Source organism: Bufo bufo, chromosome 6 (genome assembly GCF_905171765.1).
Source record: "Bufo bufo chromosome 6, aBufBuf1.1, whole genome shotgun sequence".
NCBI classification, from domain to species: Eukaryota; Metazoa; Chordata; class Amphibia; order Anura; family Bufonidae; genus Bufo; species Bufo bufo.
Window position 1 is genome coordinate 248,250,567 of NC_053394.1, and position 14,319 is coordinate 248,264,885.

General features: G+C 44.1%; 1 protein-coding gene across 1 annotated transcript in view; it reads right to left on the bottom strand.

The window, feature by feature from the left end:
* LOC121003681 (microsomal triglyceride transfer protein-like) overlaps positions 1–14,319 on the bottom strand; it is an 86,352-nt gene extending 72,033 nt beyond the window's left edge. The window contains exons 1-3 of the mRNA XM_040435549.1: positions 14,024–14,319; positions 6,799–6,986; positions 3,278–3,397 (exon numbers count right to left, since the gene is read on the bottom strand). Of these exons, the coding sequence (XP_040291483.1) occupies positions 3,278–3,397; positions 6,799–6,986; positions 14,024–14,084 (369 nt within the window). The 5' untranslated portion in view covers positions 14,085–14,319. The remainder of the gene's footprint in view (positions 1–3,277; positions 3,398–6,798; positions 6,987–14,023) is intronic.

The window sequence follows — 14,319 nt, forward strand, 5'->3', positions numbered from 1 at the left end:
ATAGTTCGCAAAACCCAGAAAGCGCATCAATGCCTTCTGATTCTCAGGAAGCTCCCACTCAAGTACAGCACGGACCTTCTCCGGATCCATGCGAAAACCAGAAGCAGAGAGGAGAAAACCCAGAAATTGAATCTCCGATACCATAAAAAGACATTTCTCCAGCTTGGCGTACAATTTATTTTCCCGCAGAATCTGCAGAACCTGAAAAAGATGATCCTGATGGGTCTGAACATCAGGGGAAAAAATCTAAATATCATCAAGATACACCAATACAAATTTCCCCATTAAATGGTAAAAAATACTATTAACAAAATGCTGAAAGACGGCCGGAGCATTCATCAGGCCGAAAGGCATAACGAGATTCTCGAAATGCCCGTTAGGGGTATTAAAGGCTGTTTTCCATTCATCCCCCTCTCTGACCCTGACCAGGTTGTACGCGCCTCTCAAATCCAATTTGGAAAACACCTTGGCCCCAACAATTTGGTTGAAGAGGTCCGGGATCAGAGGAAGGGGATAGGGATCGCGAATCGTGATACGGTTCAGCTCCCTAAAATCTAGGCAAGGTCTCAGAGAGCCATCTTTTTTTTTAACAAAAAAAAAACCCGCGGCCACAGGTGACTTTGAGGGACGAATATGCCCCTTCTCGAGACTCTCGGAGATATAAGTTCGCATTGCGATTCTTTCCGGTTGTGAGAGATTGTAGAGGCGTGCTTTTGGCAGCTTGGTGCCAGGAATGAGGTTAATGGGACAGTCAAACTCCCGGTGAGGAGGTAGCGCCTGAACACCGCTCTCGGAAAACACGTCCGAGAAATCAGAGAGAAATGATGGCACAGTTTTAGTAGACACCTCTGCAAAAGTCGCTGTGAGACAATTCTCTCTACAAAAGTCACTCCACTCATTTATTTGCCTTCCTTGCCAATCAATAGTGGGGTTATGTCTAGTGAGCCAGGGTAACCCCAAAACTAGAGGAGAAGGCAATCCGTTAAGGACAAAACAAGATATATCCTCCACATGAGTGTCACCTACAGCTAGCCGGATATTGTGAACAATGCCCTTCAGAGATCTCTGTGAGAGTGGAGCAGAGTCAATAGCAAAAACAGGTATATCCTTTTCTAAATGTGCAAACCTGAAAACCATGCATGGCTACAAATTGAGTGTCAATAAGATTGACGGCCGCTCCACTATCGACAAAAATCTCACAAGAAATGACTTTGCTCTCTAGCGCCACCCTGGCAGACAGGAGAAAACGGGAACTGCAGGTCAGAGGAAAAGCATCAATTCCTACATCAACTTTGCCCAAAGTAGCAGATGAAGCAGAATTTGATGATTTACCTTTTGAGGTTTTTCTCTTATTATCGCTCTTAGTACAGTTCAAGAATCTCCTAGAGGGACAAACATTTGCCAAATGACCTATGCCCCCACAACAAAAACACACCATACTCTGAGGACTAAATCCTCTTTTATCAGGGGCAAGTTGACCTAGCTGCATGGGCTCCTCCTCAGAGGGGAGCGAGACAGGATGAGGCCCCTGCACACTGAATGAGTCCGCACCACTGCCCCTAGACTGACCATGGCTGGACAGAGAGGTCTCGTTTCTTTCTCTTAGACGCCTGTCAAGGCGTACCGCCAATGACATGGCAGACTCTAAGGACGTTGGTCTCTCATGGAAAGCAAACGCATCTTTCAATCTCTCTGAGAGACCATGACAGAACTGACTCCGGAGTGCAGCATCATTCCAACCCGAATCAGCTGCCCATCTCCGAAATTCAGAACAATAAAGCTCCGCAGACAGTTTGTTCTGGCATAAAACACGTAAGTTAGATTCGGCCAGAGCAACACGATCCGGGTCATCATAAATCTGCCCCAGGGCCACAAAAAATCTTTCCACGGATCGAAGGGAGGGATCCCCTGATGGCAGCGAAAAAGCCCAAGTCTGAGCATTACCCCTGAGCAGGGAGATGACAATCCTCACCCTCTGCTCCTCCTTACCAGAGGAGTGGGGACACAAGCAAAAATGGAGTTTGCATGCCTCTCTAAAGCGAACAAAATTCTCACTGCCCCCGGAGAACGTTTCCGGAAGTGAGACCTTTGGCTCGCAACAGACTCCATGAGCCGGAGCAGAGCCCAATGCTTGAAGCTGAGTCATAGATTGACGGAGATCCGCTACTTCCAAAGAAAGACCCTGCATGCGGTCAACCAGGCCAGAAAGCGTATCCATGTCAAAAAAGGACGGTTTTGGTGGATTATAATGTCACGGCTGTATGTGAGCAACAATAGTATACACAGTAAAAGAGCTACTGACCGGACCCAAACTAGGGAGGATAAAGGGTGACCCCTGTCAGACCCTCAAAGCTCTCCCTATTCTGCTAAAGCACATGCCCGGATCCAAATGGCGGAACGAGGCATGCCCACGTGCCTAAGACTGATGACCACTGTAACCCCTACAATAGTGGAAGGGGCACGGCCACCGGTGCCCTACTCAGTATATGGAGGGAACCGTGGCCACCTCAGATCCAGTCAGAAAATAATCAGGTACACAACAATGTCTGTACACTTAGCTGAAGGTGTTGCAGCCGCAGAGAAGACGGATCCAAGGACAGCTGGCAATATCCGGAGTGCTTGCTGCAGCAGAACACAGGTCCAGTGAACTGATAGCTACAAGTGAAGATACTAAAGCAAGAGCTACAACTGAAATGAGAACTATAATCCACGCCCTACAATAGGAGGAGGGGTGATATAAAGAGAGGGAAATCAAATGCATGAGGAACAGCTGGGAGGAAGGAAACCAAAAGTAAACAGAACAGACACAGGAAAAAAGTCAGCTATTCTTACAGACTGTCCAGAAATTTCTGGACGGTTGGCAACCCTGCCTCTCATATTAAAAGACACTAAAGAACTTATAAGGGGGGGGGGGGGTATTAAAGCTGGTGTAAAGGAAAACTGGCTTAGTTTGCCCAGAGCAACCAATCAGATTCCACCTTTCATTTTCCAAAGGTGCTCTAAAAAAAAATGAAAGGTGGAATCTGATTGGTTGCTATGGGCAAGTAAGCCAGTTTTTCTTTACACCAGATTTGATAAATCTCCCCCATAGAATTTTAAAAAAAGCCATCTTGCTTGTGAACATCTGGACCATAAGACACATGTATCACACATTTGCAGTTATTTTAACTGCTCCTTTGATTGATGGCAGAAAATGGCTTGAAGCAATGTTAGAATAGCTCAGCCTAAACCTCCTGTGATGTGGACGGCAAATATCCGTATCTGTACATTAACATACCTTCCCGGAGCTCCAATGGATAATAACAGGGATTTCTGTGCAGCTTCTCTTCTCAGGATTGATGGCTATATTTTCTTTTGTTCCAGGAGCTGTATTATTGTGAACAGTAAAATGTTTCATCTAAAAACGGAACAGATACATATTTTATAGACACTGAAAATACTAAATCACTACATTCAGCCATACTGTATGGAAATGTATACAATTAATTGTACAGTCATGCCAATGGTTTTTAAAAATACCTGGGGGGGGGGGGGGACATTTATCAAACTGGTGTAAAGTAAAACTAGCTTAGTTGCCCATAGCAACCAATCAGATTCCACCTTTCATTTTCCAATGGAGCGGTCCAAAATAAATCGTGGAATCTGGTTGCTATGGACAACTAAGCCAGTTCTACTTTACACCAGTTTGATAAATGACCTTCACTAGTGTCTGAATTAGAGCCTTGAAACATTAACCTGTGCAAACTGTATGCACTAACATTAAAGGGGTTTTCCAGGATTTTAATATTGATGAACTATCCAGGAGAACCCTTTTTAAGAATCCAAGCTTAAAGGAAAGCCAGCCCTGAATGAGCCAGTCTTGCGAGAGCAAGGCCAGAAAAGAACTTTGCACATTCAAACGCATGCCAGATGTGTAAGAGGAGGGATATAGAGAAGTTCTTTGGAGAATTGGTGCTGAAAAGGACCACTGATTCTCCATAGCCACATGTTGAGGAGTTTAAAGTCTTAGGGTGCCTGGACACACTTGAGAAGCATATTGGCCATCTGTAATGGATAAACTATCAGGAGCACCCCGAACCACCATCAGGCAGGAGAAACCTAAGACCATGGTATACCCCAAAGAAAAGAAAAGTGCGTCCTTCCCATCACTACACATGTAACGCCTCAGAGTGGCATTACCACCTTCACACCTCGCTACTGTCTTTATTAGTTAACCTCATGTGTAGGAGCAGTCTAGTGCACCCCCAGCTAAAGGAAGGGCATGCAGCCGGGCACGTCTCTGTTGGATATGCCCAGGCCAAGCCAAGCCAGCGAGAGCACCTTCAGCTCTGCTGGATATGGAGGCCACAGCTTGGGGCCTCAGGAACCAGGAGGAGAGTTCCCTGGCCTAATTAAGAGACAGACTACAAAGAGAGAAGTTGCAGCATAAAGCAGAAGCTGAGTTATACAGCCAGCCTGTCAGCACAGCAGAGCCAGAGAGCAACAAATGTAGCAGAGTTGAGTTTGCCTGCCAGAGTTTAATGCTAAAGCCTGCTGAGCGTCACTGTGGACAACAACTGATGATAATGTCTGCAAAGTGTAGTGGAATATGTCAGTACTATATAAGCAAGTGAAATAAATCATTATGGATATGTTTAGTATGTATGCACTAAACTAAATCCACAAAAAATGTCAACCCAACTCATGTAACCTATTATGACATTGCAACTGGGTTTTTAGGTAGGTAAATTGTTGCTACAACAAAAGTGGCTTACGCTCTGTTATGACATCACAAGGGTAGGCTGTAGTGTCATCTCAAGTGGTTTCCAGTCATCTAAGCTATTACAACCTCTCAAGCAGATAATGCTGTAACATAACAACACTTTAATCAATTAAGCTATTGTGGCATCAGAATTGTGAAAAGTTGATTCCCATCTGGAAGGATGTTGTGACATCACAGGTGGGTTAATTCAGGTAAGTTGTTATGACATCGCAGATGGATTTTCCTCATGTAATGCTTTTGTTATATCACAAGTGGGCTTCAGTTAAGTAAGCTATTGTGACATTACAATAGCCACAGAGAGACTTTTGTGACATCACAAGAGGGTTTCCCTCAGGTATGCGACTGTGACATCACAAGTTAGTTCCCATCAAACTGTTGGGATATCATTACTGTGTATTTCTCAGATAAGCTATTGTTACCTTATGACTGTTTAATTAAGTGAGCTGAAGTAAGAAACCGTGACATCAAAATTATGATTCTAACAGCTAAAGCTAGTTTCACACTAGCACTAAACTGTTTAAGCGGGCTGTTCCAGGAGAGGAACAGATTTCATTGTATAAGCTGTTGCAACATCACAAGTGGGGTTACTGTTCTTCAGGTAAGCTCATTAGACAGTACAAATAGGTTTCCATCAGATATGCGATGGTGGCTTCACAAGTGGGCTTAATTATCTGCGATGGGTTTCTTTCTGGTAAGCTGGTAAAACTAGGTCTTATCTGGTAAGCTACTTTGACATCACAAGTAGGTTTAGTCATGTAAGGTATTATAACATCACAAGTGAATTTCCTTGGGGTATGCTTTTGTGACATCAGACGTGGCATGTCACAGAAGGTTACTTGACTGAAAACCAAGCTATAATGTTGCAATAGGTCTGTTGTGACATTCTAAGTGTTTTTTCTCAAATTAGGCTATTGTGATATCAAGTACCGTAAGGCTAGGTTCACACCTGAGCATTTTACAGCACGTTCCTACGCGCTGTAAAACACTCAACAGGCAAAAACCAATGTTTCCCTATGGGCATGGTTCTCACCTGAGCATTTTACAGCACGTACGAACGCGCTGTAAAACGCCCTACGCCCCAAGAAGTACAGGAGCTTCTTTCGGGCGTATTGTCGCGCGTAACACCTGTTTTTCATTGTACGCCTCTGTGGTCAATAGCAAGAACGCGCGTACGACACGCGTTTCCAAAATACAAAAACGCCCCAAAATAGGCCTCAAAAACGCCTGTAAACAGCGCTTATCGAATACGCTCAGGGGTGAACCCAGCCTAAGTTTCAGTCAGCTATCTCATTTTGATATCACAAGATTGTTTCTGACAAATGTCAGTTGTGATAACATCAAAAATGGGTTTTAGCAAAGTTAAATGTGAAATTACAAATACGTTTCCATAAGGTTGCTGGTTGAACATCACAAGTGGTGTTCCCCCTGGTTAGTTGTTGTAAGATAAGTTAGGTAACCCTGTTGTGACATCACAAATGGGTTTTGGTTATATAAGCTTTTGTGAAACCACAAATGGGCTTCAGTCATGTAAACAATTTTGACATCAAAAGTGGGTATCAATGAAGTTACTGTGAAATCAAGTGATTGCCCTTAATTTATAAGTATTATTAATCTAGTATAGTATATATTACTATTGTGACATCACAAGAATGTTTACCTTGGTAAGGTGTTGTGACATCACAAGTGGAGTTCACGCAGGTGTGCTGACATCAACAGTGGGTTTTTCTTCAGGTAATCTGTTTTGACATCATAATTGGTTTCCCTCAGGATACACAAGTGGGGTTCCCCTCAAGGAAGCTATTGTGTAATCACACGTTGGTTTCCCTCAGGTAGGCTAATGTGCCATTGTGGATTGTATTTATGTAAATTATTGTGACATGACATGCGGGTTTCCTTCTGGTAAACTGTTCTTTTATTCTTTATTTTATTCCCAGGGTAGGACAGGATAGGGAATAAGTAACTGATTGGCGTGGGTCGTACTTCTTGTGTTCTGTAGCTTAGACAGTATACATAACAAAATTATAAAAAGAACATACCTGTACATGTACAAGCTGCTCGTGTGGTTGGTCCTTGTTTCTCCACAGAAGGGAGGTGTCTATAACGGCATGAATCTGCAGCTTCGTTGTCGGCATTGCTGATTGTGCAAAATATGCTAAAATTAGATCCAGTGTGTAGTGATATTGATACAAGGTATTGGGTTCAAAAGACGGAACATCTGAGAAACCTATATTTAAAAAAATATTATTTCTGTTAGTTATAGATAAATTAATCTTGAGACTGGATATGAAAGCAAGCTTCACTAACCATCACAATGCTTGATCCTGCACTTTTTTATGTTTCTATTTGCATGTTCCTTTTACATTGGGAGATATTTACTAAGCCAAATGTGCTGGCATTCTGGCTCACTTTGCCCCAAAAACAGGCTTACATGCCCTTCACCAAACTTATTAAAGGGGTTGTTATTTTTATTGATGACCTATCCTCAGAACAGGCCATCAATATCAGATTAGCGGGGGCCAACACCCAAAACCCCCGCTGATCAGCTGGTTGAAGAGAAGGCACACGCTGTGCCAATGCAGCCTTCCCTTCATTCTTTACCTGCTCGCCGCTCCTACAGCAGTAGTGAGCAGGTGTAATTACAAGAAGCTGTCCCATTCACTTCATACTACAAGAAAGTTTACACTAGTCGCAGGAGCACATCCATAAAGCTAGCATGCAGAAAGAAAACGTATGGCAGCACAACATCTCACATACAAACAATAAAACTGGGAAATAGGGATTATTCTAGATTAAAGTGGTATTATACCTACTATAAATGAAAAAAATAGAAGCTCTTTGCGAACATTTTTGATCAAACGTGTGTCGGACCCATCTACCAGGCGTCAAGGTGGCTTCTGCAGATGGGTCCCTAACACTAACAGAACTGCCTCTCCTGGGCTTTACCTAAGCCTACAATGTTCAAGCCAATGTTCACTTCATACACTTGAATAGGATTGAGCCATTCAATTAAAGTGAATGGGACAGCTTCTTGTAATTACACCTGCTCACTGCTGCCGTTGCGGCGGTGAGCAGGTAAACAATGAAAGGAAGGCAGCACTGGCACGGTACATGCCTTCTCTTCAACCAGCTGATCAGCAGGGGGGTGGGTGTGCTAGGCGGAGACTTCAGTCTAGAAGTGAACCTGGTGACACCACCGGCTTTAGCGCTGCCCTAGGCTGTTTTACAGGCAAGGGCTGTGCTAAAGACCGCCCATTAGTGCCGGTGATGTCACCAGAATTAAACAAACAGCCCTTGTACTGCGCTGTGCAGCGCAGGGCAAGGGGGAACATCGGAGCTAGAAATGCTCCGATGCTCCACTCAGACATGGTAAATGAGTGAAGGGGAGCTCTGAACCTGGACAACTTTACCTATAAGGTGTCATTTTTTTAAATTTTCTTATCAGCATAATAAAAATTATATGGGCGAGTTTTGTGTACAGTAACAAGTTCAGTTCAAGATATTATATACACATTGTTCTGTATATCCTGAAGGTGAAAGATCAATTTTTGCATTTTCTCAGGTCCCTGCTCAGATACTAAGATGTGTATTGTAATTTGGACTCATAATTATATGTATTGAAAAAAATTGTAAAATGCCCCGATCGCTGTTTTTTGTTGCTTTGCCTTCCCCAAAAATTAAAGAAAGTGATCAGAAAATAATACATACTCCAATAATGGTATCAATAAAAACTGCAGCTTGCCCTGCCACCGCTCCATAGACATAAATATAAAAAAGCTTTGGCTGTCAGAAAATGACAATGAAAAGAAGTATGACAACGGAGCGAGGCGCAGATGTAGCGCAGTGAAAATTGACTGGAAGGGGGAAGTGTCCAGACAGGTCAGGGTTAATGTGGTTAGGAAAGGGTGTAGTGTTTCTGGGGGAGGGTCTGTGGGGATGGCAGGGGGTTCGCGCGCCGTATATAGGCTGGGGTTAGGGGCGGGATCGGCACCAGTGTCCGTTGCGCCTAGGCGAGTTGCCCACCCACCCGCCCTGTTTTAAGTTGTTTTGGGGGGATTTTTTCATGTCATAGCAGGGGGCTGGTTAACGGGGGGTCCTGGAAGGCAATTCTACGTTTTATTAGGTGCATGACACGTTGGAGCGTGCATCTTATGTGGTTTGGTAAGCTGGAAGCTGGGGGGCTCCTGTTGGGCTAAAAGGCCTACAGGGGTAGAGGAAGATATGGATTCTGGAGGATTCGGTGCCCTTGGGTCGGAGAGTGCGGCCGAGGGTAAAAGGATAAGATGTGAGGAGTGAAGATAGCAGCTTGCTTGGGTTGCCTTCTAGGATCCTTCCGCAAAGTGATTGTTGGGACATTGTACTGTTGATGTTTGCATATATGTATATCTCATGTTTGCATTATAATGATGTTGGATTAAAATATTGTTATTTAATAAACGGCTGCTATGGCCTTTCCACCAAGAATTCAGGTTTTGTGTGCTTACTGGGGAAAGGGGGAAGTGGTTGGTGGGAAGGGTCTGGAAATGATCTTACCTCCTTAAGTCAATGTTTTTAAAGCTGTTTTTTTTAAGCATTAAAACATAAAAATGACATGTTTGGTATTGATCAAATCATAATGACCTGTCATTTTTACCACCCAGTGAACATTGTAAATACGATACCTGTAAAACAATAATTGTATTTTTTCCAATTCCACCCCATTATTGTTTTGCAGCTTCCCAAAACATTTTATGGAATATTAAATGGAGCCATTAGAAAGTACAGCTTGTCCCTCAAAACAAATGGCTATGTAAATGGAAAAGCAAAACAGTTATGGCTCTTGGAATGTAGGGAGGGAATAAAAAATATTTATGGCACCAAGGGGTTAAAAGGCCAATATTAAGGTAAGCACTAAAAGGGTTGGATTTGAAAGGTGGGTGAATCTTCCCAATATTTTCATTAAATTTACTGTCTCTGACTTCTGATCCTTTTTGTAGAGAAAGATGCTGTCTGCGTGTATTGCCAGAAGTGCTTGGCTAAAATATTAAATTCTTCTGGTAATTTCTCTAATGTTTTTAGATGATCCGATGCATGAATCAGGTGGCCTTCTCTTTTTAACCTCCCCCTTCCCCCCTTCCACTTAGCAGGCAGTTTGCTGGTTTTCCCTGCTGGGAGTTCCACATGGGACTATAACAGAAGATATTTTGACAGCTGCTAAGATGACTTGTTCTTCTTCACAGCTCCTTCCATGTGTAATCGTATCTCTTCATACTACACAGTGTTGAACTTGTGCTGGAAAAGCGGAGAATTCTGTATGAAGTAAGAAGCCATCCATCTGCTAATGCTGCTTCAGTATTTCTCACCATATAAACCTGCTCACTGCAAAATGAAATGTATTCACACCAGTATGTCATATCAGTAACGCAGTCCAAAGAAAGTGATCACGCCTCACTTGTGTGATACCGAAAGGTAGTTTTGGCGCTCACCCCAGCTTCAATCAAAAGGGGCCCACCTGTCGTCGCTGTGTCACACAACTATAATCGCCAATGGGGCCGTCCGGCCTGAATATAGGGGTGCTGCAACTGTTAAAACTGCCACTCAGGTAGGTTTTCCGCAAGCAGATTGAAGAATGCCAGGAAGGAAGAAAAAAGGGTCCATGGATGGTGCTCTCTCAATGGATCCAATACAGTACAAAATGCAGTTTAAACAACTTGCATAAAATATAAGACGCATCTCTATTAAAAGGCACATACAAATAGGGTAAAAAACTGTCATACAGACAATGCATTCCAGGATTAAACCCCTTCATCACGTCTTTTCTGATACATCTTGTATGTTATGCAAATGGTTTTAACAGTATTATTGTAGTGTAATGGATCCATTCAGAGCGCACCATTCTTGGACTTGCATATTTGCCATGCCTGGTTCCTTGCCTTGCACCCAGTGGCGTAGCTATAGGGGGCGCAGAGGTAACAGTCGCTACCAGGCCCAGGAGCCTGATCGGGCCCAAAGTCCCTTGTGCTGAATAAGAAGTGTAAGAAAGTGCATGCTGGTCAAGTTACACCTCTGGCTGGAGGGAAGGGGATAGGTCAAGAATTTGCCATGGGGAGGAGGTTGCTGTTTCAATTTTTGCCTCAGGCAGCATGAAGATTATGTGCTTCCCTGACACAAAGCACTAAGGGAAGGGGGACCCAAGCTGAACTTTTGCACCAGGGCCCATGAACCTTTAGCTACACCCCTGTTTGCACCCCTCACCAACACCAAGGGCACTCCCACCGCCATCAAGCAGGAAACCTATAGACCTCGGTGAGCCCTGAGGGGAAGAATGGGTGCACCCGTCCCTTCACTGTGCACGTGGTCCCGTGGGAGTTCTGGAGTCACATTAACCACCACTGTCTGGACTACCACTCCGATCCTCTCCCCCTAGCACTTTCACATATCGGGCCTGACAATGCAGTAAGTCAATCAATAGTTTGTATAGAGTTAGAAAAACGTGTCTATACCTGCATCACATTTATCATGAGCCCCTTTGGTAAATCTGGAGCAGCTCTAGACAGTCTGGGGGCCGCTCACTCCAGGTCTAAAATTGTGGGAAGGGGGCGTTTTACCTGACTCCTAGAATTTTAAGGCAGCAGTGTAAACTGCCCTTCCATCTTGCAATTTGGTTTTTATCAGGAGAGTAATAATAGTGGTAGAACATCCCCTGACTGATATCAAGGTTGCATCGGGCACTGGATGAAGCAAGCTGTGTTGTCCGTGTCAGGATGACCCAGTAAAAAGGGTTGACAACCGTTCAGAAAGTTCTGGACAGTCTGTAAAAATAAGCGACCGTTTTTCCTGAGTCCATGATAGCTGGTGGTACTTGACTAGCTTGTTTTGGAAGTAGTGCTCATCATTTTGCAGCTCACAGAAAAGGCTGGTAATGAGCAGTGATGGCCAGTTCGCATTGTTCACCTGCGAAGACATGCGGGCTGCCATCTTTTCTCACCCGTCCGGCGATGCACAGGTAAGCCCTTACCTGTGCGTGAGCCGGTCTGAAATCAAATGCGGTTACCAGGTGCAGGCAGTTCCGAGAACAGCCCGATGAAGGCCCCCGGCGGCTGTTCTCGGAACTGCCTGCTCCTGGTGACCGCAATTGATTTCAGACCGGCTAGCGACACAGGTAAGGGCTTACCTGTGCCTCGCCAGACTTGGAAGAAAAGATGGCAGCCCGCATGTGTTCGCAGGCGAACAATGCGAATTGGCCATCACTGGTAATGAGTTTTCCTATTTAGAAAATAAATGACACTAAAATGCCACAAACTGCAGCAAAAATTTAGGTACCCTAAAAAACACATGAGCATATTCTGGCATTATTTTATTGAAGCCCCCAGCAACTCGGCTTATCATCTGTTAGAAGTGGTGCTGGCGCTCTGGTGGGTGCTGCGGCCTCTTCCTACGCCAGTGATGTCACGTGCATCAGTCACATGGTCAAGGCTCAGCTCAGTGCCATTCAAGTAAATGGGGCTCGGCTGCGATACCAAGAAAAGCTGCTATACGGTGCTATGCTGGGAATACTGTGAGGAGGCCACAGCGCTCACCGAAACACTGAAACAGCTGGTTGTCAGTGGTTCTGGGAGCTGGACCCTCACCGATCAGATATTGATCCCCCTATCCTTTAGCTACAACATCAATATGACAGAAGGTATCTGTATTTTGCAGATCTGTAGTTTGTAGACCAAAATAAGGACATGGCTGTGTGCATGACGCCTTATATTTAGACAGCATATATTTCGATAACACAGTCCGAAGATGTACCTAATATACTGCAATTGTTCATGCTGTGTAATAGATTCATCTTGATTAGAGGCCCTTTTCACACGAGCGTGACAGATTTGCTCCGGGTGCGTTCAGTGAAACTCGCACCACTTTGCAAGCAAGTTCAGTCAGTTTTGACTGCGATTGCGTTCAGTTTTTTTCCGCGTGGGTGCAATGCGTTTTAATGAGTTTTTCACACACGTGATAAATTGAAGGTTTACAAAGAACATCTCTTAACAACCATCAGTGAAAAACGCATCGCACCTGCATTTGCTTGCGGATGCAATGCGTTTTTCACTGAAGCCCCATTTACTTCTATGGGGCCAAGGCTGCGTGAAAAACGCAGAATATAGAACATGCTGCGTTTTTCACACAACGCAGAACTGATGCGCTCATGTACACAGACCCATTGAAATGAATGGGTCAGGATTCAGTGTGGGTGCTATGCGTTCACGTCACACATTGCACCTGCGCAGAATTCTCACCCGTGTGAAGGGGCCTAAGAGTTCTTAAGCAGCCAGGGGCCAGACCTCTCGCCCAGCCCTGACAATCTCATGTCTGTGCTGCTGCTCAGAGTAGTCGAGCTGCTGGAGCAGCAACTGTTCATGCTTCGCCGTTTGCCGCTTTTGAACACTTTTTGATGAATGAATCGATTTGATCACCTCTAATCTTGATAGAAGACACTTTGCTCCTCCTTACACCAGAGTAACGCCTCCTTCACACAACCGTTTTTTTTTCCTTTTACGGGTTGTTTTTTGCGTTCCATATACGGAACCATTCATTTCAATGGTTCCACAAAAAAAAACAGAATCTACTCCATATGCATTCCGTTTCAGTATTTCCATTTTTCCGTTCCGTTGAAAGATAGAACATGTACTACTATTGCCCACGTTCTGTGGCTCCATTCAAGTCAATGGGTCCGCAAAAAAAAGAAACACATACGGAAATGCATCCATATGTCTTCCGTATCCGTTCCGTTTTTGCGGAACCATCTATTGAAAATTTTATGTCCAGCCTAACTTTTTCTATGTAATTACTGTATATGCCATACGGAAAAACGAAACAGAAACGGAAACACAACGCAAACAAAAACGGAACAACAGATCCGTTAAAAACGGACGGCAAAACACTGAAAAAGCCATACTGTCGTGTGAAAGAGGCCTAAGGCTAACGTTACACTATTTTGACCACAAACTGTTGAATAATATCAATAGATCTTGCTCATTTTTGGACTTGACAAAGCCAGAGAAGTGTCTAGTATAGTGATAAAGTGTTTAAAACGGACAATAAATGAGGCCTATTGAATACACACCTGTCCGGCACATACTTTTGTAGTAATAAATGTGCCCTATTGACCTGTTGAATATAGTTGTAGGCTGCACCGACACATTAGAAGTTCCCATTAGAAAGTTTCAGCACTGGCAACTTCAAAAATGATTCAGTGTTATATAAGTCATGACGAACTTGGAAATCATTTAGCCAACTTACCCAGTGTAAGGCAGCAGCAGGCTAGGATGAGGAGGAGGGGGGTCTCAGAACTGCCAGCCATCCTGTCCAATGGATGCTCACGGCAGAGAGGATGAGAGAGATGTGGCTCTCTGTTCACACACCAGCTCCTTTTCAGAGAACTCTAATATTCAGTCATCTCAATGCAGGATTGTCCCTCAGCTCTGACCCAGAGAGGAGACCTGGACATATACAGCATTGTCCACTTACCATCCCTAATTAATCATTCATCAGATCTACATAGACTTGGGAAACTTTCTGACTAGTGTTTACTGACG